This window comes from Astatotilapia calliptera, chromosome 13 (assembly GCF_900246225.1).
Source record: "Astatotilapia calliptera chromosome 13, fAstCal1.2, whole genome shotgun sequence".
Classification (NCBI taxonomy): domain Eukaryota; kingdom Metazoa; phylum Chordata; class Actinopteri; order Cichliformes; family Cichlidae; genus Astatotilapia; species Astatotilapia calliptera.
The window spans coordinates 11,864,742-11,891,426 of record NC_039314.1 but is presented as its reverse complement, the minus strand read 5'-3'; the positions used below and the strand labels follow the sequence as shown (position 1 = coordinate 11,891,426).

The window sequence follows — 26,685 nt, the reverse complement described above, 5'->3', positions numbered from 1 at the left end:
ATTCGTATAGATGACCAAAGAAAACTTGTGTACTTTCAATTATGGCTGTCTGAACTTACAGTTCGCAACACAATTTAAATTTACCAGTCACATAAAGTTTAAATATTGGTATTTAATACCAAACATTGGACAGTAGATGCAGTGCAGTACAGTGCAGACAGTAGTGGATGCACTAAAGGTCAACTAAACTGAGGATAACAGGCAGGCCATTAAGCCAAGCTCAGCCGGATATGCTGGTAGATCACCTGATAACAGCTCATCTCAGTTCAAATGATACCCTTTTAGGCATCCAATTGTCAAATCTCATAGGGAGGTCTCATTGGCTACACAGAGTTGCTGCATCTTCAAACCACTTTGCACCACCACCCCTCCACCTTCATGCTGTCTCTGACTTAATCAGTTTTCTGTCTGTCACTCATGCATGCTGTTTTGTACTGAGTGCTTTCCATCAATCCATGCACTTTTTTAACCACGTATCCAGTTTAGGACCACAGGGATGTCTGGAGCCTATCCTAGCAGGCAAATGACAAAAGGTGGGGTAGACCCTGGACAGGTTGTGACACCCAGAAGAACCAGACTGACAAATAAAAATGTTTGCTAATGAAAAAAAAATCTCTCTGTTACTACAGTGACCCTAATGAACTGTAGTGATGCTTGTCCCTTGGTGTATTTTATTAAACAGATACACGATACATTTCATTTGTATGCACCTGTAGGGCTAGTCACACCCTCACTAATAAATACAGATGTCACGTTATCTTGTTTGTCTGCCTCGTTTTGAAGGGTCTTGTCCCACTCAGGGAATGTTAGGGATTAATCCGATTTCCCTGATACACAAGAATATGCGCTCATTTTTCTTTTCTCTTCACTCAGTTAACACACACAATGTGGCCCACAGGCTGATATAAATTGCCCATCATCAAGAGATCCAAGATGGATGGAATCATTTCCCAGCATTGCCCCCTCCCTCCTCTGCCTGCCATTGTGTGTCAGTCTTTCAAGACTTTATAAAATTGCCTTAAGTGCATAGCCTAAGGCACACTTTAAGCTCCCATCTCGGTGTCTGCCTAATCTAATGTGGGCATGCAAGGAATTTAAAGGTTTTTGCATCCCTATAGAAACATACGGTTAGCCTTGCTTATGTGCAGTGTGACAAGTGAGGTTAAACAACTGCAGCTATGGTCATGTAGCGTATACAGCAGCGCCACCATGTTGGCTTAAAAATAATGATACAGATTTACTGTTTGACTTATGCTGTAAGTATAATGTCTAAACATGTGGGTAAGGTGTACATTTAGTAACAGGATGTGTAGAGGGGCTCAGTCTTTCAAAGTTAAGTTGTGGTTTAGCAAGACTCAAAGGTTTAAATACTGAATGTGCTTAAAACTTTGTGAGCTTTCTTTGTAACTCTTGCTGTCACTTATCTTGCGGCTTGACACCGAACTGCGTAAAAACCGGAGCCCCATCAAGTTCTGTCAGAAATTTTAAGTCCTGTAAGTTTTGATGTAAAGTTGTCAATAGATCACTGCGTGGATATAAAGTGGTCAGCAGTTGGTGTGTGATGAATGTCATGTCATCAGTCTTACTGTGGTCAAAAATGTCACTTTCTCTTGGGGATGTTTTATATTCTTGGGCCACCGAGCCCCAATAAGGTCAGGCAACACATCAAACGTGGCATACATAAATCCCCAGGCAGGGATTGTTCTCCTGTCAGCTTCCCCCCGGCACAGAGGATAAGCAAACATCTAACAAGTCAAAAGTTAGAAACAGATCATGCCAAGGATTGAGTTTTCACCAGGGGAGAGATGGATTCATCCCAAAGTTACAAAGCATCACACATTGTGTCAATCTGTCACGTCAAAAGAAAGCCTGCATTGGAAAGTAGGTTGTATTAGATCGTGACAATCAGTTTGAGTATGTAATAGCACCCTACTTGTTACCTTATGGTACCTCATCACTCTCCTACAGGAATTACCCAAAGTGCTGAAAAGTGTGCACTATTGTTATAAAATATGTGCACAGCAGTTTTGTCACGTTAAAAGATTCTTTTCTAACCTTTACTCTGCAGCTGTGCAAAGATGTACTGACTACAGTGTTGTGAAGAAGTGTTTTCCTTTCCTGATTTCTTAGTTTTGCATATTTGTCACACTTACATGTTTATCTTGTAATATTAGATAAAGATAACCTGAGTAAATACAATGTTTTTAAATCATGATTTCATGTATTAAGGGGAAAAAAGCTATTTGAACCTACCTGGCACTGTTAAAAAAAACAATTGCCACATCTCCCCAACCCCACTCCCTTTGTTAAATCATTAATTTAATGGAATTTACCACAATTTTTGGAAAGCTGAGTTGAATTTAAGCAGCCACACCCAGACCTTCTGAATCAAGAAGTCACTTTAGAACCTCTCTGACAAAGTGAAGTAGGTTAAAAGATCTCAAAAAGCAACACATCATGCCATGAGCTAAAGGAACTTAAGAACAAATAAGAAAACAAGTCACATCAACCTTGGAAGGGTTCCTAAGGCATTGGGACTTCATCAAACGATGGTGAGAGTCATTTTCCACAAAAAGAGAGAACTAGGAACAGTGTTGAGGCTTCCAAGGAGTGTTCGGACTATCAAAATCACTCCAAGAGTGCATCAATGACTCATACACGAGGTCCAAAACAACGCAGAAAAGCATCTAAAGAACTGCAGGCCTCACTTGCCTCAATTAAGGTCAGCATTTATGATTCAACAATAAAAAAGAGACTGGGCGAAGGTGGCATCCACAGGAGAGCTCCAAGGAGAAAACCACTGCTGACGATCCCCAAAACTTCTGGAGAAATAATCTGTGGATTGAAAAGACAACAGTCAAGTATGGTGATGGTGGTAATGTGGTATGTGATGGTAATGTGATGGTCTGAGGCTGCTTTGTTGTGTCAGGACATGAATGACTTGTTGTAATTGATGGATCGATGAATTCTGCTCTCTACTAGAAATCCTGAAGGAGAATGCCCAGCCACAAGTTTGTTCCCTGAAACTCAAGTACACTTGGATTATAGAGCATGATAATGATCTGAATATCAAATGCTTGATTGTGGTTGTTGCTGCCAAGGGTGGCACAACTAGATATTAGATTTAGGAGGTAATTATATTTTCGCACAGGGCCAGTTTGGTTTGAATAGCATTTTTTCCCCCTTAATAAATAAAATTATCATTGAAAACTGCATTTTGTTCTTGCTTAAGTGTCCTTTGTCTAATGTTAAAATTTGTTTGATGATCTTAAACATTTAAGTGTGACAAATAAGCAAAAAGAAAGTCGTGGTGATATTGCGTACAGTTTCTCACTGGGTTCATATAGCTGTAAATAGATTTGCACTTGCTTAAACCAACATTAATCTTAATGTTGAAACTGGAACATCTGGAGAGCCACACACCTGTACAGACAAAAAAATGATGGAAAGTCCAACATGCAATTTCAACATTGAACTACTTCTGCAATCATCAGCAGTGCGGTATCATAAAATCCTTCTCAGCTATCATATGACTCCTATTCCAGGGCTAAACTTGCTCCATATTTCACCCACAGGTGCTTCTTTGGTGACTTGTAGACATGTTGTTTATTTGCTTCAAACGTTCATTTTGCACCAGTTTTGAAGAAATTAATGTTTCTGATATGACCAATTGGTAGAGGTTCTGCTGTATGTATAAATACATATAGTTTAATTTATTTATAAACTGTGATTCAAATTTATAACTAAACTTTTTTAAGAACTGCTGATGCTAGCTTAATGAGTGGGTCATTCGCTTTTTTCTCTTTTATCCTTTCTTTCTTTTTCTTTTGGTTTTTGTCTTAATTGGTTTATGCTTTTTGTTTTAGCATGCAGTCTGCTGAAAAGCACATATCAGTTGTGTACACAGAATGGTCACAGCCCAGTTAAGAAGAGAAGCAAAAGGGGGAGGATATCCGTTTATCGTTTCATTGCTGTGCACACACAAACAACCCACAGTGTCGGTTGGCCCTGGCTGGAAATTTGCAACTGGCTCCATGGTCTCTTCCAGGAATAATAAATATTTCTGCCACATTGATCAAATGACAAAGCAGGATTAGCTCGCACAGCAGCCACTGCCCGCTTAAACAAATCAAAAGCCAGTACGTCTATATTGTCTTGAATCACTAGTATGCATCTTTTTCCCTTTTTTTCTTCTTCTTGGCTTTATAAAATTAGTAGTAGGGTGAGCAGAGCGCCTTGCAGGACAACAGGTGTTTGCTAGTGACGGCACGAAGCTAAAAGTCAGGTTGGGTGTTGCGGCAAAGGCTGTGTTCAGAATAAAGCCTCGGTGATATTTAATCAGCAAGGATGGTATTTCTGAAGGCACAAAATGAGTCGGGGGTGAATGACAAATGGAAGAGAGACGCTCCTTTCATTTCACCTACTAGTGGTGTGAAGTGGGGACTGGCTGCAACCATTTGCGCTGCCTCCGCGGGGTGGTATTAGTTCTGCGGTGTTTTTTTAGGGGAGCGCTTCACGCCGGGGAGCGACAACTTTCGTGTAAAATGACTTTCAGGAATGACCCAAAAGCATCCTTTATTCCCGTCATATCACTAGACTCGAAGCCGAATAAGCAAACCTTGCGACGGCGTGCGTTTATTTTTTCACTGCATCTGCCTCCCCCCCTCACACCAGCAGAGAGGAACAGAGTATCAATCTGATGCTGTCCACCGTTTCCAGGGTGAAAATCCCCCTAAGGAAGCATTCAAAAGCTGCTAATTAAAACAGCTGAGGGGGGGAAAAATCAGCCGAAAGTGGGGGGGGTAAAAAAGGACAGGATAACCGGGGGGGGGGGAAGAGGATTATAGTCGTTTGGAAAAGATCTCTAGAAGAATATAAAGCACGCAGAGAGGCAAACAGGTAAATATAAAGGCTTTTAACTTGTGCGTGAAGAGGAAATAACGCTGTTTTCTGTATCACTCGACTCGTTGGTATTTATCTGCGTATAGCGAATCAATCAGCACCGGTCTGCTTGGACAGCTCCGTGCGTCCTCCCCCTCCTCCGTCTCTGCCTCTCTATCTGCTCCAGCTGAAATGCTGCTCGTAGCCACACCAGAGCCGTGTCGATTAGTCTGTTCGCTTTTTTTCTTCTTCTTTCTCTCTATGAAACAATCTCTCCAGCTCTCGAGTCATATTAGTAATAATTAAATAAAAACGCCGAAGCGATGTCGAGAAGTCCTGTGAAGTCGTGTCACCGCTGGAATTAAACCTCTAATTGCCTCTGCCTCCTCCTTGCAGGAACGATTCTTGGGGAGCCTGGTCCACAAAAGGATGTAAAACGGTGCTTACAGATGCATCCCATACAAAATGCTTATGTGATCGTGTATCTACCTTCGCCATTTTGGCTCAGCAACCAAGAGAAATAGTAAGTAGGCTATTGATTTGCTATTCGATGTGGGTTTCATGAGCTCATGTAAAGGAGAAAGGCTCCCTGTTCGTGTGTGTATGTGTGTGTGTCTGTGTGTGTGCTGGTGAGAATGAAAATTGAATCTTCGTGTGTGCTAATCCTGTTAAATAGTAATACAGTGGTAAAGGGGAGATTGTGGGGGGGAGTATTTTCTAGTTTGGGCATAGACTTAGATAGATAGATTGTGTATGGGCATGCAGAGGGGGAGGGTGTGTGCGTGCTGGTGCTTGTCTTTAAGTGTCTCCTCATCAATCATGTTAGGGAAGAGATAAAGATAAAGTTCACCTTTTTTGGGTGCTGTTTTCTTTACTGACCTGTCCACAAAAAAAGCTGACAAATTCTTGCAGGTGAGATCTTTAAATTGTGTTTTGAGCACAATTGTGTGTTGCAATTAGACTGGGGTAAAGGAAGCAGGAGCCTGTAATTTCCTGAAAAGATAAAGTAATTAAATCTGAGAACATGCAGTACTTACACTGTGGCCTTCCTCTCTGTCAGGCCTAAATCATACAGCATCATTTTTCTTGCAGCAAAGTGCTTATTTTGTCTAGCTTTGATTTACTGAATATGGTTTATAATATGGGAAACCGCATTAGTGTATGTGAAGGAAGCCTCAGTGGCTGGCCCGCGATTGGCCAGCCTCCTTGACTTCCAAGTGTGACTGAGAAAACACAGCATAAAACAAAAACATTGGTTATAATTACTTCCACTGTTTATTCTCCTGCAACATGATCTCCTGGAAAGTTTTATGCAAGTATCTAAACAAGCTTCAAGCCCACACATGCAACTAAAACCTCAATGTAAATTAAGTCGCACTGTGGATTATTCATATTGTTGGTGGTGGTTGTTTTGATTGCTTCCCTCTCTGGCCAATAATAAAGATTTACTGTCCTGCATGAACCACATCCAGCCTCCCACTGACTGGTTCGTCTTGCTCTGTCATCCCTACAGACCATGGAGTACTCAGGGGTCCCATCTGTGACATTGATAGTTGGCTGTGGCTTGTCTTGCCTCGCCTTGATCACATTGGCAGTGATCTACGCAGTGCTATGGCGGTAACTGCAACGCTTTAAGTGCATACATTTCAACCAAACAATAATAATAATTCTCAGTTGTTATGTGATGTTTCATAATCTGGTGAAAGTTCTGGTAAAACTTAAAGTCTGGTTAATTCTCTTCCCTTGTTTTTTTTAGATATATCCGCTCTGAGCGATCCATCATCCTGCTCAACTTCTGCTTATCTATAGTCTGCTCAAACATATTGATCCTTGTTGGGCAAACACAGACCCACAATGTGGTAAGTGCAATTTAAGGATTTATTGGGCACAGATTCCAAAGTGTGGAGGTGCATGGGTTAGAAAGATCCAAATGACACCACGCTCACCTACACCAGCTTTAACACAGCTCAGCCTTCTTAATTTTCATTCTGGCATTTCTTTGAGCTCAACAGGTAATAGTTTACCATGCAGAATTATGCAGAGCTGTGCATATTATCATGTAGAATGTAATGAGGTATTGAGGATGAAAAGATATGCTACAAATGCTCCATCATATTCACCTGTTCCCAGTCAGCTGGAGAAGTGTTAGTCAAATTTGCTCATCTTTAAGGCAGAGATTTGAATCAATAATCAGTCCCATTCTTCATCTGCCAACTCTTATCTTCAAAATAGCACCTTTTGAACTCCAGATTTCTTTAAAGAATATCTTTTTTAAAGAATCTAGTAGTTAGCATTTTGCTGTGTTCAAGTAAATTACTCGTTTTCTTTTAGGTCTCACAGAAGCCTTTTATATTCATTCCAAATGGAAAATAATGTGTGTCTAATGCCTCCTTAAGATGCAGACCTACTCTGCCTTGGCTTAGAACCATACATATTACTCTGGTGAAACTTGAGACAACCCCCAATCTGTTGGCACTGAAACTACAGTGATATTCAGACACAGTTAAAAGTGCAAAGCAATAAAAGAATTAACATAAAAGACTGTCGGGACCTTCTATATATTATAGAGTTCCTTAAAAAGTCAAGATAGGTTGGCAGCAAGTAGTGTAAGAGCAGAAAGGCAGACATTTTGCACACCAGCACACATGGTGCATGGGTCAAACGCAGGAAATTAGCATTCTGTCCTGCTAAGACTGAATGTGGATTTGGCATTGCTGCAGTGACTCAAAAGCATCGCGGAGAGATAGCAAATCATTTTTTTTTCTTCAGATATCAACAAGAGCTGAATTTCTGATCAAGTCACGGCAGGATTCGAAAACCCAGCTGCTGCTGGAGAAGCGCTTCCAGTAAAATGCGTCGTTTCCTTCCTCCTGCTTTGTCACTGGCCAGCGAACAAGTAGCTAATGTAAAAGATTGTTTGGCAAAAAAGCAGTTAGGATTTACAAGCTGCCCACACAGATGCCCTTCTCGGTCATTTGGCAGCACTACAGTGTGACACATTGTCTGATTACAGGCATTTTATTGTGTAACCACTTTCTCGGTATATCTTTACCTTTTGCGAGACACACATGGCTTTTTGTCCCTCATCTCATTATTCCTCAGTGTTTCTCGTATTCGCTTCCATTTTGTTTTTGTTTGTTTGTTTGTTTGTTTTGTTTTTTCAGCTCATTAATAAGGCACATCTGGATATTCTCATATCGCAGCAGTCAAAGATTTTAGAATCTAAATCACAGACAAAAATCCCTTTAAAATGCTTGTAAAAATGAAAGAAATGTGTCAAAAGAGTTAGGGGGTCTTTTGTCATTAGAAGTATTGCTGGTGCTGTATAACACGAGTACTGACTTGCCACTCTTACCTTCTAGTACTTTAGGACCAGATGGGCCAACTAGTGGTTCTTACTACTCATAAATCAAAATACTGCTTGTTAATTTTCCCGAGTTCATCGAAAATGGAAACATGGACAACAAATGAATAAGGAAACTAATCTAATAAGAATCAACAAGATAAATTATGGACAAAAATGTGCTAGTTGTTAGCATCGTGACGCGAACCCGAGCTGGTTCATTACAAACAGTCTCGTAAAATAACAAAAACAGCATCCGCACATAACAAGTTCATCTGTGTCCCTGCTGGCCCTCGCATCTCTGGCACACTGTAGTAGCCAAGACGCTGAATCCACAAAGCTTCAGGGCATTTTTTAAAGCTGAGCTGATTTGAAGCCCTGTCAGATTTAATCAGGGCTTCAGCCATCTCCTGTCTTGATTGTAAGGACCACCACTTAACATGGAATACTCACTCGGCTCGCCTCTAATAGGATGTCTGTCTATGAAATCTGTAAAGAGATTAGGTGTTTTTCCCCCCCGAAAATCCACTGACATACTGAAGATGTAATTTCAGCATCTGTTAGACTGACTCAACAAGCTACCTTGTCAGACTCACGGGGATCAAAATAAGCAGTGCTGACAGATTTGTTTGGAACGGACCAACACTGTTATTAATACTGAACTTTGAAGCTACACAAATCTGGATCAAGGTTGTTGGTGTAATTGAACCCACAGAATTGTAACCTGGCTTTGAAATTCCTCTTAGTTTCACTGAAATTTTCAGCAGCTTTAAACTTATTGTTTTGTCTGGTTCAGTTTTTATGATCTGTTTTATCCATTAGTAAACAGGTGTTTTTGTATAAAGCAGAAGCAAGTGGCTGCTGAGCTAAACTATAGATTCTGCTTTCAGTAAGTGACTAGAAAAACCACCCAAAGATTCATTACTTGCAGATTTTGCCTCATTCTTACATTAGCAGATTTAGAATTTTGAGCCAAGCACACTATTATCAAACTGCTGTTGTGGCTTCTGTGCATAAACAAAAAACTAATTAAGTTATTGCCGTCATTGTTTTTGTCTGGTCTTCATGAGCAAGAGAATCAGGAAAAAAATCCAAGGTTAAATTATCTTTACTTCTAAAGCAAGCACACAAAAAGCACAAATGTGCTTATTTACCATGGCCTCGAGAACCAAAACTAGATTTAATTGGGGACCTCAAAACTCAGCTAGCTGAGTACTGTCGTCAAGAGTAGTAAAATGTATTTATTCAAGTGCAGCTGCGCTGTAGATAAAACTTCCCAAACAATGCAATTATTACTAGTGTCCCTTTGCTCTGTATTGAACACTCTGTTGTAACAATATTTGAGAAAATGCTCATCTGTTTGATCAGACACTCTGTAGAAGCCGGTGTTTGAGTGATAGGCCACCAAGAGGAGAAAACAGTCCCTGTGTGGGTTTAATTGCCATGCTGCCTGACACAGCCTCACTTGTTTTTCCTCCATCTCCTGTAAGAAGTGCACATAATTGGCTCCACTGTTTGTGGATTCCGAGTTGCTCATCATCTAATAGAAATCATCTTTTTGCTATGGAGGTGTCCTCTGGGAGCAGGAAGACAGTGAATCACCTTTGCCTGTGTATGCTTTTCCTTTGTCCTCTGTTTCTGTTGATCCTGGTTTATAGAAAGACAAACAAAGACAAGCAGGAGCTGTTGGCTTTGCCTGGGAAGATGCAATTAGAGAGTCTTGGAGCTAGAGAGGCCGTTCCACTAAAATGCTCTTACTATGAAATACATAAGGCAGATGGGGTCAAGGTGTCATAAGTCTTCTGAAATGAGAACCAGTTTATAGCTTTATCTTCATTTTAAACCTCCTGATGTTACAAGTTATCACAAGTGAATTGCTGGCAGTCACTCCCTTTGTGACATTACAGTGTTTATACACTTTGATCTGCGACAGCATTGCAGATGCTTGCCTGGCTTATTTGATGTTTGCTTTGAGAGGGGATTTTTTTCTAAACTCCTACTGCCTGTTCCCACTGTCACAGGCAAGTCAGAGGCATTTCAGCAGAGTTAGGGAGGTTTTCCTTACATATAGATATCGGATAGGTGACAGATTTTGATATGAAATGGCCATTGCATGTCCTCTGAAAGTTTCAGGTGGATTGTAAAGATGGTTGTAATGATGAAGAGCCAGACAGAGATTTTTTGTTTTTTTAATGGTGGTTATAGTCCTTTATTGATGCTGCTTAGCAACAGCAGCAACTTAGTTGGGCTCCACACTGAATTAGTGCTCTGTGATTTAGGGTTAAAGTCAACCCTCCATGAAGTGATTCACTCATCACCCACTGGTCATTAGTAGCCATTTAAGGCTCACAGTCCTTATGTCACCCTGCTTTTGTATATTGCTCACCTTGCAGTGTGCCAGTCAACTTATTCTTCGCACCCATTGATTGTTACTTACCTCAGAGTTGAAGTTACTGTAACTTGGTTCATGGTCACTTTACATCAATAGCAATTATTTCCTTTCATGTCTTCAATTTGCTGAGTTTTATTGCAATCCACATTTGCTTTTTGCCATATTATTGCTTGTCTCTTAATGTGTGTACAGCCCTTTGAGAAATGTTGACACCACTTAAAAGGAATACAGTTAAAGATGGTCATCTACCTTGATGCTTCCTTTAAGGTGTTTATCAAGCATTAGTTAATGTTACCAATGCACTTATGTGAGTCTGCATGCATGAAAGCATTGAATGTTGATGATTCATCTTCAGCATTTGATGATGAAGGCCTCACAAGGCCTCACAAGCCACAATCTCTGATTTGTGGCCCGTCACACAGCGACAAGTGTCAGGTGTCAGTCTGTAGCTTCATGTGACCGGATTCCTGTGAAAATCACTTGTAGGCTTGTGCTCCTTCACCTGAGACGGAAACATATGTTTAGGGTTCAGGACTGGAAATTACCACAATGACTGTCCCCTGTTAATACAAAGCCTAAGTCGCCGCTGTTACCAGGCAACATTACATGATCCTGAATACAGATCATAAAAGTCAGTGTGACATCATCAGTGCTGCATAGCAACAGTAACCAGGAGATTCAAAGCCGATGACAGTCGGTAGTCTTTGCCGCTGATCTAAAGGCACTCTGAGGATACTGTTGTGGTTTCTCGGGGGCTGATTTCATGTTGTCAGCACCTCATCATAAACAGCATCGCTGAGAAAGCAGCACTTTGTTTAGAATCTTTCTTTGTGTTGCGTGAACTGACGCCAACACTGACGCTAACAGGAGCGTGACAGTGAGGTCAAGAATGGTGACAGGCACACATTATCACTGTACTTTTACTCTTTCTGTGCAGCAACATGAAGGAAACCATGAAATGAGACCACCCCTCATCCATCCATTCTCTTCCATTTATCCTTATCAGGGTCACAGGGGGCAGAAGCCTAACTCAGCCATCATAGGGCGAGAGGCAGAGTACATTTCAGATAAGTCACCATCACAGGACCAACTCATAGAGGCAGACAACCATTCAAACTCACATTATTCCTCATCCAAATGACCTTAAATTCAACACTGCACTTACTCGGATCCTCAGCAGTGCACGTCAAGTTTGAAGTAGACAGGATAAACAGATAGATCCCTGAGATGTGCAGCATTATTTTGACAGAGTAGTTAAAAATAATGGAATTGGAAGAATGAAGCTTTTTTGCCATTTACTACCATTAAAACATGCATAATATATGCACTTAGTCATCGTTTATTAAACATAATCAAGGGTCCATGCACCAAATATTCGACATACAATAACTGCAACACACAATAGCACATAGTTTCAGCACACTACAGGCTTCATCTCCTTAGGATGAGGTGCACGGAAGTGGGATTTGGTTCATCCTCTTCAATCCAGTTCAAGGTTTCACTTTAACTAAATTGATGTCACACAGAGTAGAAAGTGACTAAATCAACATGCTGCTCATTCCTACATACTTGGCAGGAATCCTCTGATTATGTTGGAGAGAATAACTGGATGTACTGTTTAGAGCCTTGGGAGTGTTGTATATTGAGATAAAGTAGGCAGAAGTAGAATTGTTATCGGGATGAGTTCACTTCAGGTTCATGTGAGGCACATCCACAGACCAGGAAGTAGAAGTAGCCATTTTCTGGCTGTAGTGGCAAAGTCAATACATTTTTTTCAGCGTTCCTCTGCGGTTCAACAACTCTTTGCCACTACCACTTTTGTTGTTTGGAGTTTTTTAACGTCCTCCACCCAAGCACCCACTGTGTAACACACTGGGGCGCTTGCTGCTTGATTCAGAAGGAGGGTGCTTCAGTCAAAATAACCACCAGCCTCCTCCTCCTACAGTGATTCAGTACAGTTGGGAAGATAAAAGCAATGTTATATAGTCCAGTTCAGATTGTTCTACAGCATTTTAAATAATGTTGTAGGTCTCTGCTGCGAAAACACAGTGAGTAATCTATTTCTTCAGGTTTCATTAAAATTTAGAGTTTTAACCTGACAGTGTATGACTTTGAGTATTCTCATAAAACCAGTTAATGAACCTATAAATAATGGAAATAACCAAATATTGAATATTAATTGGACCCTGAAAACAATTTAATCAGCAACAGTAGTGTGAACAAGTAATAACATAATAGAAAGTTATGTATGAATAATATGTCACTGCTCTTTTTTACTTTGTGGCTTTGAAGGTAGAAGTGTCAGAGACCTTTTAGTCAGAGTTTAGGCAGGACACATTAATTCTTCAAATGTCCTGTCCTCATCTTAAACTGTCACTGCTGAACAGGCTTGAAGCATACCCCATCACCACCTACCCTTACCTCAGCGTCTATTAGCTCTGCGATGTTTTAATGTTGGTCCCTTCCTCGGTTCCTCTGTTTCCATGGATACCGACACAGTGTACTCAGCATCTCAGAGCATTTGCCTTTTTAAAGGGCAACGTGAACTCTGGGTTTCAGCCTCGTTTCTGTATAGCTGCCTTCCTTCAACCGATGCCATCGTAATATCCTCATAGTGTGGCTTCCTCTCTCTTCAAATGCACAGCTTTCATTTTGGAGGACTAATGAGGCTGGACGGCACAGGCATCCAAGTGAACCATGAAGCATAGTGGTTGCATATGACCCGTTTCCAGGAAACAAGGCAGGCTCTATTTTCAGCACCTTGGACAGCACATGAGCAACAGCAACGCTAGAATTAGCTTTGGGTGCAAGTCTACAAGCTGTCTAGCTACTGTATGGTTTCCCATTTCCCTTTTGTCTCCTTCACAAAATCAGGATGTGAAATTGCTGGAGGTTTTTTTGGTCACGTACTCCATCCAGTAATGATCACTGCCAGTAACAATCACAGTGCATGCTAACATGTGGATATAGGTTACTAAATTTTAAAAAATCCATATTGAAAGGTCAGAATTTGTCAAAAGTGGGCAGACTCCCACATACATGCCTTTTCTTAATCTCAGTTTATCAAAGATTTATAGCGCAGCATGTTTGTGATTTCTAAAACGGCACCTGTAATTACCACACGAGCAGGTGGCAATGCGTCATGGGAGTGTGATGTGTTATGATTGTTGTGGGTTTCTTTCTTCTTTCTTTTTTTTCCCTGTTGCTTCGATACTACCGTCTGCAGCATTAGCCACAAGTGTATTGAATCCCCCTAAACCTCACAAAAACAAAATAGTTTTCCTTCACCATTTATAGTAACATAAATACTATACGTGTTTACGGATTTTAAAGCTTTTAAAGTTGCAGTTGGATTGCTTTGTTTCCAGTTAGACTCTGTGGAAAAAGCAAAAGTTTCCAGAAATGATTGTCACACTTGCAGGTACATTTAGGCTGACATTTTTGCACTTAATGAAATGTGTAAATGAACACACTGCTGATTATTTAACAGTTGGAACCTGCCAAAACTGACTAATATTCTACTTCGGTGCTTTGGATTATTTTGCTACATTAGCAAAGCATTATTTTACCAGCAGCTCTTCTTTGCAACCAGTAATGAAATTCCTTTAACTTCCTTAATCCACAGTGACTGCTGAATTAAAAAAATATCCAAAAGCATTTAAGTATCTAAGAAAATGACAAATACATACTGCACCTGAATGCATCCTACATGAATTTTCCACTTGAATGCACATTTATGTAATTAATATCCCTCGTGGGTGTCGTTTAACAGAATTTCCCACTTCCCGGGAATAAGGTAATGCAGGATTATTGTCTCGCATAAACCCCGTGAGCACTACAGGGGATAGATGGATTTAGTGCGCCTTTCACAGTGGGGATGAAAAAGTGTATGGGAGATCTCACAGCATGGTGTATACTCCCCCGGACGAGATGATGCACTTCAATCTTTTGCGTCTTTGTACAGTATTACTCAGTTTACCAAATCTTCACAGTGCAAACAATCTGAGCAAAAAGAAAAAAAGCTTAATCTCTTCTCGCTCACAAATGTCAGCATGTAATGACAAGATTCTCAAGGATACTTCTTCATTTCTAATCCTCTTCTAAACGATCCCATTTGGAGCGTGGGACAAAGATGGACAAACTAATGAAGATGAAAAGTGGCATCAATCCAATGTGCTGCCTCCGACACATGCGTTCTCTAACGTTTAAGCAGTGTTGTGGGTTTGTTGCCCCTTCTGTCTGTGTAAAACAGTTGACCTTGGTTCACATGGCTCCAGGTTGGATCGTCTGCATACTAATGAGGTTTAGTGTGGAGGAATGCTACGCTGTGTTTTTTTGTGTTGGCTAGACTGGCTTTGATCTAAACTACTATCGCTGACTCTGTTGGTGCAAGGCAGACTTTCCCTGAGCTGCACAGGATACTAATGGATGGTCTGTGTTGTTCGTATGGCCGGAATGATTCAAGGAAATGAGGGATTATCAATAGAATTGATGCATCTCCGTAGGAAGCCTGTTGCTTCAAAGGAATCTATATTTATTAGCTGTTAGTAAACTGCATTTCTTTTAAATATGAAGCTCTGCCTCTGTCTGACATGTTTTGTTCTCCATCCAATAGAGCGTCTGCATCATGACAACAGCCTTCCTGCACTTCTTCTTCCTGGCGTCGTTCTGCTGGGTCCTAACAGAGGCCTGGCAGTCCTACATGGCAGTGACAGGAAAGGTTCGGACCAGGCTCATCCGTAAGCGCTTTCTGTGTCTGGGTTGGGGTAAGTAAAGCAGCATGTTTCTCTAAACCTCTCCATTATCTCCCATCATCCCAGCAGCTGCCATTTTCTCACAATATCTCTGGCCGCGGTGTCTTTCCAAGTAACTGCACCGTCTTTTCCTATTCATCCTCTCCGTGGGGCTGCTAGATCCTCATCCTGTCAGGCGCTTTTGTTGTGATGCTTTTTCCAGTCAAGCTCTCTAAGGGCTGGGTAAATGGACCAGTCATGAGCAGTGTGGGGGGGAAGGACAGACTGGTGCGGCTCTTCAATTGCAGGTTACAATGACCTTATGTCTGATAAAGAGGGTCTGAGCCAGGCATTCACACTGCAGCAGAATACATTTCATCTGAAACCCTCTGATGTACAGTTTAGAAGAAGGAAATGTTTGCAGAGGCAAAATGCACTGAATGCAACTAGTACAGCATATGTATCATCTTTCTTTACAGATTTTAATCATAAGCACCATACAAATATCAATAAATACACGCGGCATCAAAACCTACAAGATTTCCCTTCATTTGATAACTGCCAGTATCAATCCCTGTCCAAACAGCCTTTTCTTACAAAAATCTCTCCTAAAAAAAAAAAAAATCAATTTGATTATGAAAGAGCCCACACTCATTCTTCTTGTTACCTAGCAACAAACAAGGCTCTCTTAGTCATTGCAGTGCCATGGCTTGCAAAAAAAATGGACAAAGCCTGTTCTGCAATCACACAGATTTCTAAAAAAGTACTAATATACATTTTGACAAATAAATGAGATTGTGTCGTCCCACAGTGATGTTGCATTGCAGTACAGATTACTCTATTCGTTTACTCATGCCACAACAAGAACATAATTCTTTAATCCTCTACAGATTACGACCTTATTCAAACAAAACACTGATCTAAAAGAGACAAGCAGCACAGAGTGCCTGTGGTCTCTTAATTCACCTGTTTGAAGCGCAGTGTCTCCACCAGATTGTTGCCTGCGCTGTGATTTACGACATGCTTGCGAACACCCAGCACTCTATACCTCTCCGGCACTGCAGAGAAGCACTGGATGGCAACGGGGTCTTCGGCTCGTGCCTCCAGGAAACTGATTACATCAATAGCACCTGCTTGCGCTGCTTGGAGAGGGATAGTGTTAATATTCCAAGTACATAGTAGCAAGAACCGAATCAATTACACCAATCTATAATGAGGAGACGTACAGCCAAATCCCTTCTTGTAAAAGGTGTGGAAGGTGGAGACGTGTTGTACAGTACAGTGATGAAATTTCTGGACATGATGCACTGCTGCCCTTTTGTCGAAGCCGCGTACAGTCTGTTCTTTTCTGCCACTTAAAGAAATAAATTGAATTGCCCATACTTGATCATATACTCTCAGATGTCTGTATAGTCTCATACTGTGGCTTCTAATGAAATCAATTGGGTTGCACTTTCCTTAATGACTGGAAGGCACAGTTGACTTCTTCTCCCTTGAAGTGGGTTTATGCTCTCAGCTCTAACAAGCTACTAGAACTGCTCAAATAACTATTGATTGTTTTCTCCTTTGAAGGATTACCAGCTTTAGTTGTTGCGGTTTCGATGGGATTTACCAAAACAAAGGGCTATGGGACACCCTTATAGTAAGTTTTTTTTCCTCTCTTTCTAACTGTGTTTAGTATTCAGTGGGCACATCGTAGGTTCGTCTGTAAAATCTAAGGGTAATGATTGCACGCGTCTGCAGTGGCTTAGTTATCCTAAATAGTATCATAAACAAAGTCCCAAGAAGCCAATCAAATTTCAAAATAGCACAGCAAGACCCCAATTCTATGTGAGTTGTATCCCTGCTGGATACCAAATGCATAAACACTGCTTAAAATCTCTTTAGAATCTTATTACCCCGTGAAACTTTGGATATGGAGTTACAACATATGGCACTTCTCCCCTGACAATTGTGGAAAACACAACTGTATGCTGGTGTGCACCATTAACTTGGATGTTAATGCCTTAGTGGGAGTTAACTGTGTTTTTTCCTCTGCTTTTCCTGCAGCTGTTGGCTGTCTTTGGAGGGCGGGCTCCTGTACGCCTTTGTTGGACCTGCAGCTGCTGTTGTTCTGGTATGTCTCAGCCACCACTGTCTGTTTTTTGTTTTGTTGGGGTTGGGGTTTTTTTTGCTTTTCTGTATAATGTAATGTAAAGGAAATGTACATTAAAGGAAAAACTGCCAGCACTAGCAGCAACAAATTCTTCAATAAACATGACTTTGCAGTGCTTGTGAATTGTTCTGGTTGCACTCAAAGACCAGCACTCACACGAGCCACGCGATTCTAGCGGTGGTATGGTGTGAATATGGTACAACTGTGCTGTGCTGAAACCCGACACAAAAAATGATGCTTTGAAAATGTTTGACTTGAGGAACCAACTGTGGTTTCAAAGTCAAAGTAATGAGCGTCCCATCAGGCAATGTGCTCGAGTAACCCCCTTTCATTTACCATAATGGCCCTCCATAAAGCTGTGAGGTTATTAAGTATTTATGCATTAGATTTGTCCAAAATCTAATATACTGGGGTATTTTAATCATTTTGTATTTACATAGCTGTACAGAGAAAATTACACAAAGAATGTGATTATGCAAATCACTAAGTCTGTGTCAGAGGGACGGACGACTCGGAATGTGTAATAATATTGTTCACTGTCAAATTCCTGTTCTCTGCTGGGATTTGAAATGAAGCGATTTCAGATATATGTATTTTTTAAGTGACTAAACCTCTTGTTTGAGCACAAAGACTCGGAAGTCTCGCCGCTCCGTGGTTATTATTTGCAGCGAATCTCAGAGGAACACAAGCTAATCTCTGCAAAAAAACAAAACAAAAAAAAAAAGCAGAAACAACCATCTGCAGTGAGAATGCACGCCACACCGTGCTGCTGTTATCACTATATCGATAGTCAGATGTCTCACAGTAACAGAGCTTGTTGGATAAAAACTTCCCCGAATGTATTTGCATAAATACTTAATGAGTTCTTCTCACAGTTATGGGGGATTTTAAATAGACTACAGTGCACTGTTTTAAACAATGGTCCAGCCAGCGAGTGTAAAGCTCCCTCACTTCTTTGCTAATAATAGGAGAAGGTGCCTTTGAGGAGACGAGTGCTTCTTGTCAGGCAGATCCTTTCTTAAGGCTGTTGTGCCGGGGCTGAGTGTGCGGGGCATGTCTCTTCCATTGGCTGAAATGTCACAGAGAAGAGCAAATAATAGAAGCTACAGGTCAAAGTTAATGCAGATGGAAAATGACACTAACCATTGGCTACTTAAGGAGAATGTCATGCTGGGAAATTAAAAACATTGCTCTTAAAATCCTCTCGTTGTGGATGATTTATTGAAAACAAATATTCCTGTTCTCCTTTCTCGTGACAGGTCAACATGGTGATTGGCATTTTGGTGTTTAACAAACTAGTGTCCAGAGATGGTATACTGGACAAGAAGCTGAAGCACCGAGCAGGGTATGACAGCACATCCTTGTTAGTACCTGCTTTTTCTTTTCTTCTCTTAAAATCATGCAAAAATATACATACAGTGTGCTTTGAGTTGTTGTACATATGGAGATTTAGACCTCCTTTTTTCTGCCATTGAAAGGAAATTACAGGCATAAACATAAAGAGGTCAGATCTCTCTCGGGAGCGACATGGTTTCGTATTTCTTTGGCAGAATCAGTCCAAGATGAAAAAAACCACACACACACGCCCACACATTGGCTGCTTCTGTTGTAGATAATATGACGGTGGGAGATTTTAAAGTGGAGTTAGTGGCTCTCAGCGTTGTTTGTCATGATGTTGTCTCTATGTCCCACAGACAGATGAGTGAGCCGCATACAGGATTAACTCTCAAGTGTGCCAAATGTGGCGTTGTATCAACAACTGCTTTATCAGCAACTACAGCTAGCAATGCAATGTAAGTGCCTGTCAGTGTCTGTGAATCAATAAGGCGGTGCTGCGGGGAGTCTCTGTATGTACAGCATGTCCACCTCTGCAGTTCTGATCATCTCGCTGCCCACTGCAATGCAAATTTACGTTTCAGTGTTGAAACGGTTGAGATTTGAGATTTTAGTCAGCACTGTAGACTGTATATATCACCACCAGTTTGCCTGCCTTTATTTCTTCTACACGGTGCTCCTTCTTTTCTCTCAGGGCGTCCTTGTGGAGTTCCTGTGTCGTGCTGCCTCTGCTGGCTTTGACCTGGATGTCTGCGGTACTTGCCATAACGGACAAGCGCTCCATCCTCTTTCAGATCCTCTTTGCTGTCTTTGACTCGCTGCAGGGTTTTGTCATTGTGATGGTGCACTGTATCCTACGGAGAGAGGTAGAGGATGATTTCATTTCCTCCCCCTCTTCACCTGTGATCTCTTTTAACTGCCTGTATGTCAGCAGATTATGCTCCTGCAAATGCTATTAACTATTAATTGCTTTCGAATCCTAAACTCACTAACAGCCTAAAGCAACAGTTCTTTCCCTGTAGGATTTTGCATATTTAAAAAGAAATGTTTAAAGGATATCACAGACATAATAAGCTGTATTGTTAACATATTCCCTAACACTTATTCCCTCTTGTGCATAGGTCCAGGATGCTTTTAGATGTCGGCTCAGAAACTGCCAAGATCCAATCAGCGGTGATGCAACAGGAACTTTCCCTAATGGGCATGCTCAGATAATGGTAGGCACAGTTACCCCGCTGTTATCTGCAGCCGTTAGATCCTCTGTAATTTGAGCAATGTTCCCTGGTTATTTATAATACATGGGCACACCCCTTTGTTCTCTACTAACCTTAATTTGTCTTTTATTACTATCCTATTTTTTTTTTAGGTTTCTATGACCTCTACACCGTGAGGCATTGTTTTCTATAGGTTAATAATTTTGCATGGTGTGCTTTTATAAAGCTCAGATTATACGCGGTGAAGACACTTGGCCCCTTGATAAATGGTATTAGTTTCCTTTGGTCTTCTTAGCCCCTGAGCTCAGTCTTTTATTTCTATTTGATTGAACTTACTGGCCATATTTGCCGTCCATCCCTCTCATTTCCTCTCACTGGGTAATAGAGGACTGTTCCCTCTATGACCTTTGACTGGGACGCCAGTCTCTTCATCTAGCATGACGATGCCACCGGCACATTGAAGCAATGATCTGCCATTAGTATTGTAATACCATCCAGAGTGAAACAGTTTTCACAATAGCAGAATGGTGTCAGGCCCTCTCGTTCAATGCGATCATTAGCAGCAAGCACAAAATGCTCCCCAGCTGCTGCAGCCAATTTTTTTTTTTTTCAGCCACACACATTTTGCTGAAATATTATTGGGATTCTTTTCATGTATCATAACAATAGAATAGCATTGATCTCACTTTTGTAGCTGGTTTCTTTTTTAAAATATGCTTTTTATTTTTAGAAATATTGAACATTTCACTGTCCTTCACTTACAGACGGACTTTGAGAAGGATGTGGACATCGCCTGCCGATCAGGTAAAGAACACACACTCTCTGATTAACTAGATTCCTCTTGGCTTGCATGTTGAAAAAAACAAAAAAACAAAGAGGTTAGACAGTAAAAAATAGCTCAGGTTATATAACAACCAACAATCCCCACAGGAGTTTTTTCACAGTTACAAAAACACTGACTTTAATCTGAGAACAAAACAGTATAAAGAGAGCTGTTGGAGTTTTCACTGTAATTTCCAGCGTCACTGTAATAGATAACTGCAGTAAATTGAAATAGCGGCAGCTTTCCTCATCTTTCGGCAGTTCCATTTGCAATTATGTCTTTTCATTAACGTCGTGATACCATCTAAGGATAGGTATGTAGGTCCTTCGTGTCTAATTGTGGGAGGATTTTCTTTCTAAGTTATCTCACTGGGGAGATACAATGTTTTCTGATTCCTCTGTCGCGCTCTTTTGTATTTTTGGGCCACAGTAGTTTTATGATTTAATAAAACTGAGGAGAATAAAAGAGACTGTGCAAGTTATCTCGCGTTAGAAACCTGCACAGGCTTGAAACCTCTCCTTTTCCCACTCCCTTCCACATCCTAAATGTGGAGGGAGCAACCAAGCTGGCCATTATTCAGAGCTCTCTGAAACGGCACTTGTTAAGTAACAAAAAGGGGCTCCCTGGCTCTTCTGGCCTGCCCTACTTCATTCTGTGCTCGTCTAAAGCTAAAGTGGGCATACCTGATACAAAAAGGAAGAAAAGACAGGTGTCATTTATAAATTATGACCTGATATGGACCGAAGTGGAGCTGCAGTCTGAGAGAAATGCACTTAACGGACCACTCTGCGGGCTCACGGTGTTAAAGCTGGTTGTTTACAAGCTTGGGTTATTGTCAGCAGCAGAAGTAATATTCTGCAGCGTCACACTACAGAACACAGGGTAAACTTAGATCAAAGGACTTCTTCAGAGCGAATACCACACTGTTTTCCCCATGTCCACACTGAGCATTAAATTAGCCTCGAACAGAGAGGGGAGTATTGCGCTTGTTTGCTATTCTTGTAATGTCCTTGCAGGCCTTTTGTCAGCAGATAATATAATTCCTAGGCAAAGATTAAAATACACACAGGGGAGGATTCAGTGTTTCCTATAACCAGAGGGTATTTTGGAATAGATATCTGCTCCTTGGTAGAATATTTTTCACAGGACAAGTTCACCAGCAATTACTAAGTTTGGATTAGGATGTGAAATGCTGTACTCTGAATGGCGGAGGGAGTTTCAGGGATGGATGAAACTATATGAGCCCATTTACAGTAATATCCTCGAGAGACAGCAGTGTCTGCTGTTGTGTCCCTTTGTATTTGGGCGTGATGTCACACTCGGTGCATATTCACAGTTATTTATCCCGTACTTTATTCCCTCTGTACTGCATATTCCGCCGAGAGTTCTTTCGCATTGATTTGAATCCCCTTGTTCTTTCAGTCACATGCTGAAAAATATAAAACAGAGTCTGACACCCATTACTGAGAAATTCCAACTAATCCTTGTATCACCCTGCCCCGCAGCACTCCACAAAGACATGGGCTCTTGTCGCGCCGCCACCATAACAGGCACCCTCTCCCGCATTTCCCTCAATGATGAGGAGGACGAGAAGGCCCCCGAGGGCCTCAACTACTCCACACTGCCTGGCAACATCATCTCCAAAGTGATTATCCAGCAGCCTTCCGCTCTGCACATGCCGATGGGAATGGGCGAGCTGAAAGAGCAGTGCATGGTGGACACCACCGCCGACATTCGCCGCACCGTTTACCTTTGCACCGACGACGCCCTGCGCCAGAGCGACCAAGACATGGGCATCCACGACAAGGAGGGCCATCCCATGCAGAGTCAGATGATGGAGACAGACTACATAGTCATGCCCCGTGCCTCCGCAGCCGTGTCGGGGTCGGGTAACGTGCCCACCCTCCTGAAAGACGACACCAAGATGAACATCACTATGGATACACTGCCACACGAGAGGCTAATGCATTACAAGATGAGCCCTGACTTCAATATCAACCCGTCAGGCATGGACCACATGAATGTGAACCTGGAGCAGCAGTATCCGAGCGCTCCAGAGCAGATGCAAAACCTGCCCTTTGAACCTCGCACGGCTGTTAAGAACTTCCTCGCTGAAATGGAGGAATCCACGGGGCTTTCTAGGAGTGAGACAGGGTCAACAATATCTATGAGCTCTCTGGAGGTACATATGCTCATGTGGATGAAGCACAGAAGATTCAGTTGCACTTTAACACTTTTATGTTAAAATACTCCAAACATCTGTATTGGGGCCCATGGCTGCTTCATAATACTTTCCGATTTTCTGTTTACAGAGAAGAAAGTCACGTTACTCCGATCTGGACTTTGAGGTATGTAAAACCATAATGTTTCCTTCCTTGGTACATGCATCTAGCTTTTTATGCAGAGAAAGGCCATTTTTGCAGTTGTGTTTGTCATTTGATTTACTAGTTCTTGTTGTGCCTCTTAAGCTTATTGGAGTTACACAGCCTTGACTCAGTGAGATTTATTGGCACGCTGTGTAGTTAAGGTAAAAGCAAGGCTGTCAACTGACAAACAGGGCAACAGTTCTCATCTACATTTTGTCCTCCTCCATCTCCTACATCCATTAGCTATATGTTGATTTCCAAAATGTATGCTTTTAAAGTCATTTGCACATTTCACATCTGATTTTTACCACTGGTTTCAGCAGTGATTTTATTGGCTTGCAAACACATAGTCAAACCCCCTTTGGCAGGTTATAGCATTTCCTTTGCAATGTTAAATCAGGCTTTGCTGCATATATATTGTAAACTCTGTCAAAATCAAGGAAACATGGCATCTAGTTTGGCTTGGGGTGTGTTTTCTTTTAGCTTGGGCTTAAATGGAAAATTAGTGCCAAGGTTTGATTACGAGGGTTTCCCTGACACCAACAAAACTAAGAGTGTAGGTTATTCAGCGTTTCAGTGTCCTCTAACCCTAACTTTAATTACAGTGCTGTTTCCTTTATTTTGGCAGTCACTTGTGTATATGCAGTGACAGGTAGATTTGTTTCAAACCTGGCCTATAAGTAAACTACCATGACACTAACAAATTGAGCAGAGCTGGAGGGGGTGGGGAGGAAGATGCATTTCCATTATTGGCTGTCAATACCAAAAGAAAAACCCTTGCTATTGCAGAAAGTCATGCACACCAGGAAAAGACACATGGAGCTGTTCCAGGAACTGAATCAGAAATTTCAAACCCTGGACCGATTTCGAGACATACCAAATATGGGCAGCATGGTGAGTAACAGGAAACCAGGGGGGTGGCGGTCAGCCAGTGAAACAGAGCAATATCCAAATACTCTATTTAGATACCCGGTGCAGGACACATAGTGTGTGATTGTGCAAATGAGTGGTTATGTAGCTAAAGTACATGCAGAAGTGAACCGGCCAGTAAAGCAGCGGGCCTGCCAGCAGCTGGCGAAGGCTGAGTGACGGGGGCCGACCCTTAAAAGCATTGAAGCATTTTTTCCACGAGGCCAGGGGAAAAAGGACCTTTGGTTTTCTTGTCGCAGTAGAGTGCATCCATTCCAATGCAAGGCCATGAATGCACTTTTATTTACATGCACATTTATCTACTTAGCAACACCATCATTTTTTCCATAAATGCATGGCAGATTATTTAATCTATCAGCATCGTATACAACTTTGACCTTAATGCCGTTGCACTCCTCTGGCGGCTGTGTGTGTGTGTGGGGGGGAAACGTTCCTTTATCACGCTCGGTCCAGAAGTCAGGCTGCTTCTATGAATTAGTCCTGACCTCGCTGCAAATCAAAAGTCTTACCATCTGTCTTCGCACCTGACTACAGCTGCAGACTGTGAGGATATAAGGCTTCACGCGTCTGCCTCACGCAAGCAGCATTTAATGTTTATACTGAAAGCACAAATTGGGTTGGTGACCAAACACATCTGATAAAAGGATATGTCAGTACCTTTGGTCGCATATAATCCCTTTTCAATCAGCCCTACAGTACAATGTAATTCAAGGCCTGTTGCTTAGTTACCAATACAGGATCTTTTGTATAGAAAACTACAGCACATTCTCACTCCCCCATTTTTTCTTTTTCTCTCTCTTTTTCTTTTTTTTTTTTTTTTTTTTTACCTAAATGAATCTACTGCAGAGCTGGCTGCAGACATTAGTATCCATTTTATATTCCCTGACTGGGAGCAGCTTCTCTCCTTTATTTGCAATAGCATCTTTGGGACTCTCAGTAAGAGCACATTCAGATGAATGGCTCACATATGGAGCCCATATAATAAAGCAGTTTTAGAACTTTGGGAAAACACAGTTCTGCTATGACTCCATGATAATAGCGTAAGCATGTTCACCTTTAATACACTACCATTATCTTTTGTTATTTGATGCTTTCCACAGCATTAATCCATTATTTTCAATTAGAAGTGGGTTCATATATGAGTTCAGATAATGCCCTTTTGAGTGAACTGACTTTCAACTATGTAAAAGACAGAAAATGGTTTAGCTGCAGAGGATATCATGCCACTAACATCACACCCCACCGGCCATGTTCACAGGACAAGGCAATGCCAAACAAGAACCCATGGGAGAGCTACAATCCAGCCTGTGAGTACCAGAACTACGCCACTATGAATGTACTAGAATCTGACACCAAGGACTCACTGGAGATGACGCCTGCAGAGTGGGAAAAGTGTGTCAACTTACCCTTAGATGTCCAGGAGGGAGACTTCCAAACAGAGGTCTAGAGGGCGGAGAAGGTGAAATGCAAACTAGGAAATGAGGAGAAAAGGGGATGTAATTTGCACTGAACAAAGCAACAGACTTTTCTAACAGCCTTGGCATACATATCTGGATAATACGAGTGTGGCAGGGACATTATGTGCCAATACAATATAAGGACTGGTGAGAGAGAAAAAAAGAAGAAAAAAAAGGGATAAAAACATCAGTGTTACTTTTTGTATTCTCACTAGTGTACTTAGTGTGGGGCAGCCTGGTGTACAATATTTACCATCATGTGTTTCGAATTATCTTTTGAGGAATTGGCGAAAAGAAAGCGGATTAAAAAAAAAAGGTAAACCTCACAAAGCAAAGACATGCCATGTGGTCCCAGCTTCATCGGGTCTAGTTTTGATTTCCTAAAACTAGACCCGGGAGCACAATGTATATATTTATGCAGGTTTTTAAAAAGTTTATAACAGTCTGTTTGGCCATTACTACACTTTTTACTTTATAATATAAAACATGGGAGGCAAAGAGGATTTTTTCTGTCATATTAAAATGAATGTTTGTCAAGCTACATTCTTCATTGCTTTAAATGCAATAAAGATAATACTCACTTTTATATAAATAATATATTTCACAACTTTATTACTGCAGAATCTGCTTGAAGGATCCCAGCAAGCTCTCTCATCTGCAGCTCTGTATAAAATATTTAAAAACAAAATGTTGTATGGTGTAAATAAACTTTTGTCTACATATGTTTTACTTGTGCCAATTTATTTTAATGAGAAAAAAAATGCCAACCTGATCAAAAAGTTATAGCGAAAAATGTTAACATTTGAAAAGGAATGTAAATAAAAGAGGAAATATGTTCGTACTGCTTCAGAGGTTGTGTCAAGTTTATGGCGTTGGGTGGCTGTGACATGCTTGGTTAAGAGATTAAGATTCGTGCTATAAATTGCTTTTGTTCAATATCCAATTTACTCCCGGCTTGATGTGAACTGTCAAAAAAAGTGCCTCGTGTAACACTGCTGTGGAAGGTTTGACATGGAAAGTTTCCTGCCTCGGCTCATAAACTCATATGAAATTTCT

At 41.2% G+C, this 26,685-nt stretch overlaps 1 protein-coding gene across 9 annotated transcripts in view; it reads left to right on the top strand.

Moving 5' to 3' along the window:
- The window catches only part of adgrb3 (adhesion G protein-coupled receptor B3), a 116,490-nt gene extending 90,023 nt beyond the window's left edge, over positions 1-26,467 (top strand). For 5 of the 9 annotated variants that reach the window (XM_026190430.1, XM_026190426.1, XM_026190425.1 and 2 more), the window contains 15 exons: positions 5,278-5,404; positions 6,395-6,498; positions 6,638-6,740; positions 15,232-15,382; positions 16,922-16,991; positions 17,399-17,465; positions 18,764-18,867; positions 19,199-19,297; positions 19,534-19,705; positions 19,961-20,056; positions 20,818-20,857; positions 22,382-23,058; positions 23,189-23,224; positions 24,032-24,136; positions 25,431-26,467. In XM_026190430.1, coding sequence (XP_026046215.1) covers positions 5,278-5,404; positions 6,395-6,498; positions 6,638-6,740; positions 15,232-15,382; positions 16,922-16,991; positions 17,399-17,465; positions 18,764-18,867; positions 19,199-19,297; positions 19,534-19,705; positions 19,961-20,056; positions 20,818-20,857; positions 22,382-23,058; positions 23,189-23,224; positions 24,032-24,136; positions 25,431-25,619 — 2,140 coding nt within the window. In that variant the 3' untranslated portion in view covers positions 25,620-26,467. The remainder of the gene's footprint in view (positions 1-5,277; positions 5,405-6,394; positions 6,499-6,637; positions 6,741-15,231; positions 15,383-16,921; positions 16,992-17,398; positions 17,466-18,763; positions 18,868-19,198; positions 19,298-19,533; positions 19,706-19,960; positions 20,057-20,817; positions 20,858-22,381; positions 23,059-23,188; positions 23,225-24,031; positions 24,137-25,430) is intronic. The other 4 variants (XM_026190428.1, XM_026190427.1, XM_026190431.1 and 1 more) reach the window with 3 other exon arrangements.
- The last annotated feature ends 218 nt before the right edge of the window (positions 26,468-26,685 follow it).